At 51.1% G+C, this 4,133-nt stretch overlaps 1 protein-coding gene across 1 annotated transcript; it reads left to right on the top strand.

Annotated features, from left to right (window-relative positions):
• Positions 1-1,997: 1,997 nt before the first annotated feature.
• On the top strand, positions 1,998-3,412 carry LOC123075471 (uncharacterized). The gene has a single exon (XM_044498067.1). The coding sequence runs from the start codon at positions 2,073-2,075 to the stop codon at positions 3,297-3,299; it is 1,227 nt and encodes a 408-aa protein (XP_044354002.1). The 5' UTR covers positions 1,998-2,072; the 3' UTR covers positions 3,300-3,412.
• Positions 3,413-4,133: the final 721 nt, after the last annotated feature.

Raw genomic sequence — 4,133 nt, forward strand, 5'->3', positions numbered from 1 at the left:
AAATTCTGAAACAGGTCCATAAAAAGCTATGGAAACCTTCCAAGAACCTGTTTATTGGCTTGGCCCACTAAGTTGAGGGCACACCCATCGCCAAAGGCTAGGCAAGGCTACATCTCGCCATAAACGAGATATAGCCCTAGTGATGTGAAAAGCCTAACAGAGGGGCCGACAGAGAGGCATGGCCAAGCAAGAAAAATCGCCCCGAGCATCTGACTAACATCATCTTCTTTAGTCAGAATGCAATTTGGGTTGTTGGTTGCTCGTAGGTAAGACGTTCTTTGGATGCCGCCACAAAGCCTGGGCACCTGTCTATGGTGCAGGTACGGTTGATCCGCCACTAATTGCTAGCATCCTAGATCGGTTATGGTGGATTCCCGTGGGATCACCGTAGGACAAGAAAATCCATAGAAAGCTAGGGTTAAAAGGAGTGCAAGACCTTAAGCGGTCAAAACTCGTGTCTTATAGGCAGTTAGGCACCGGCGAAATGTTAGGTGGACTATACTAGGTCGTGGTAGAATCTTCCAAAAGTGCCAGGCTATGGGCTCCTCCTGTGCCGTGAGGAAGTTAAGGTTTACCATGGTGTATTATGTCTCTCTAGACCGTGGGCTTATTGTGGTATGTTGATCTGGGTCAGCTCCTCCTATGTTGCACGTGAGTCCCGTGGCTGTCACCCCCTCTTTCTCATCTCATTGACTCGTTTCCCGAATTTCTCGTGATGACTTCGCTAGTTCTTCTTTCTTCCCCCCAAATCCCCATATTCTAGCCCTCTCTTTCTTTTTTCGTGTGTTCTAGCTAGCATAGATGGTCCCTACCACTTCGTTTTCTGACTGTGGCGGCAATTCTCTTCTTATTCCCTAACACACATGTTTGTTTTCTCGTTGCTGGGACAAAGGCCAACACACTCCCATGTTGTGTCGTCGGGTCACATCGCACCAAAAATTGCCACTTGTTTTTGTTGTTGTTGCTACTGCTAGGCGGTGCTACGAAAGTGACCACCAGATGCTACGACGACCACCACCCGCGGTGCGACGGGAGCTGTGACCAACGACGACGTGTGCTTCTAGCCGTGATGACAGTCAGCATCGAGGCTGCGAGCGCCGACACACGCAGCTTCAACAGACGACACCAAATGTTGCGACCGACACACCGGGGGTGTTGGAACCAGGAAACCTGACATGGCAATGCTGGAATCGGCGTCCTTTGTGCGAGAACTAGTGTGCGCATGTGCTACAATGGTTGCAACCTGCTTCGACCTATGTCATGACTAGTGGTGGAAAAAGCTGCAACCGGCATCGGTTGTGTTACGCCTGCAGCGAAAGCTGCAACTGGCCATAGCAGACTGTAAACATCGGTGACCTGTGTCAGGACTAGAGGTGGAAAAGGTTGTAATCGGTGTCGGCCCGTGCCACGACATGTGTCGGCGGAAGCTGCAACCCGCGGCGACCCTGCTACAACCGGAGACCTGGCTATGGCGTGTGCCTGTGCTGCGACGACAACGACAAGTGCTACAATAGGAGTGACTGGTGCTACAAGCGCAGTCGGCAGTGCGCGCGGCCAGGGCAGGCGACGATGATGCGACTGTAGAGGTGGACTGGTGGCTAGCGATTCCCTTTTTACGGTGATGCAAACATGGCGACAATGGGGAAGACCTTCTGCGCAACGGCACCCTAAGGTCCTAATGCGCGACGACGTCACAGGGTCCTACTGCGACCTGCTCGAGGGTGTTGGTGCTTGCTCGTGCAAGAGGTTGAGAACTTGGGATGTGCGTGTGCCGTGTGAGGCGAAAATGACATAAGGGATGACGCGAGGCACAATCCAATCGTTATGAGTGTCGTAATCCAACAGTAACAAGCATGAGATGCACGTATGAGGCGAAAATGACGCAAGGCATGACGCGAGGGTACAAACCACCCGTTACTAGTGTCCTGTATAATCCAACGATGGAAAACGGATCAGGAAGAACGAGGAAGGAAACGTTCGATTCAGCCGGCGTGTCCATTCTGCCTAAATATTTCCTGCTCCGCTCCCACCGAAACCCCTCCAAACCCCTCCCACCGGAAAATCCCAAAACTATGGACGGAGATCGACGGCCGACGGCGGCTGCTGCGCTCGCATCAGCGGTGGCGGCGGTTCTCGGCGACGACAACCTCCTGCGCGAGATCCTTCTCCACCTCGGCTTTCCCACCTGCCTCGTCCACGCCGCCCTCGTCTCCAAGCGGTGGCTCCACCACGCTTCCGACCCGGCCTTCCTCCGCCGCTTCCGCGAGCGCAACCCGCCCTGCCTCCTCGGCGCCTGCGTCGGCTACCCCGGCCGGTATCGTTTTGTGCCTCTTCCGCAGCAGCCCCCGGAGCTCGCCGCCCCCATACGCCGCGCGACCTCCTCCTGCGATGCCGCCTTCGCCCGCAGATGCCCGCGCATCAAGCACTGCCGGAATGGCCGCCTCATCATCGAGGTCTTCCACGCCGGCAGATTCGATCACCCCCTCGTGGTGCCGCTTCTCGCCGGGGAGTCTTCAACCGTCCTCCCACAGATCCGGCCCCACCGTGACCGATGGGTGCAGGGCACTCAAACAGGATTCACTGAGATGTTCCTACCCGAGGAAGGGGGCCGCGACGGCATCACCTTGGTGAATCTGTGGAAGGACTGGCCAAAAGTGTATGCGGAGGTGTGCGTACTTGGATCTGCCAGGTCTGGCGTCCCTGCCAGGGGCTCGACAGAGATACAGCTCCCGGATGACACCGTCTTCCATGAAATGCTACCACCCATCCATGGCAAAGTCTTCATGGTGACCAACTTAGGGTACACCTTGTGTCTAGATTTAGCCACCAGGAGCCTTTTCACCCTAGAGCTACCAGTTGGAGTGCGGGGCAACTATATGCTCTCATGTGCGGAGGATTCTGGGCTCTATCTTGTCAGTGCAGATGGGTTTCAGCTCAGTGTGTGGCTCCATTCGATGTTGGACGATGACAATGGTGCAGGCTGGCTGCTGCTGGACACATTTTGTGTCCGTGAGGCTGAGGCATGCACACCTCGTGCAGAGGACAGTTGGGCTCCTCATGATGTTTGCCTTGATGTTGTCGCGGTCGGGGACAATGCTGACTTTGTGTTCCTGAATCATCCAGCAAGTGGCGCTCTCTTTTATGTTCATCTGAGGAGCAGGGTGGTTGAGAAGGTCTATCAGAGGGGGGCAGATGAATGTGGGTATAAACGTGCGGCTGCTGGCTACGTACGTGTCTCTCCTGTTATGATGATCTGGCCGCCTATCTTCCCAGCGCGGAACATGAGACGTGAAGAATGATCCCCCTGTGTTTGATCGTTGTACTATCTAAACTGAGTATGAATTCTGCAATAGAGAGGTATGTACTTTGAGTTATTTCTCTTCCTAAAGACAATAGATATTGCAGTCATGTATGTTGGGTCTTAAGAACATGTGTTTCATTTCAGTTAAAAAACCTGAAGTTTGCAGAGGTTTATTGAAATATATCCAGCAAAACTGCACTGATCTTCTAAGCTGACAGTAGTTTGTATAAGATATTCCATATATGATTGCTTTCTGGTAATGATCAGTTGCGTAGAAAAACTTTGAATGGTGGCCAAATAAAAATGACAAGCAGAAAATGGAAGAGAAATAACTGAAAATATAGCTTTTGGCAAGGAAGTTTCTTTTGTATTCTTGACAGGGATGGCTCAAGCAATAAGACGGTGTGCATGTGTTGTGATGCCCATTTTTATTAAAACTGACTTGTCTACAAGCTATAATCCACCCATCATCACTAGTTCACTACTATTAGTTCTAAGGGAAAATTTGATAGATGCCATTAGATGAAGTTTTATCCCAATGGCAGCCAGAAAAAAAAAGTGATGCTTGGTGTCCACAAACTCCACAACAATGGTATTCCTCGTCACGGACAAATGGCAAAACAGTAAATTAGAGTGCATCCAGTCCTAGCTTATCAGAAACCTGAGTAATAATCAACTGAAGCATTGATTTGATTGATACCACCATCCATTTTTCTATATATGATAGTAATAACTAAAGTTCAGCCTATCTCGAATCCTGACTCTTCTTCATTTTTACGCATTCGAGGCATCATTACAAAAAAATATCAAAGATTAGCCACACTCCTGACTA

The sequence above is a fragment of the Triticum aestivum genome, chromosome 3D (genome assembly GCF_018294505.1).
Source record: "Triticum aestivum cultivar Chinese Spring chromosome 3D, IWGSC CS RefSeq v2.1, whole genome shotgun sequence".
NCBI lineage: Eukaryota > Viridiplantae > Streptophyta > Magnoliopsida > Poales > Poaceae > Triticum > Triticum aestivum.

Coding starts and splice junctions, on each gene's coding strand:
- LOC123075471 (XM_044498067.1), top strand. CDS start 2,073: ATGGACGGAGATCGACGGCCGACGGCGGCTGCTGCGCTCGCATCAGCG.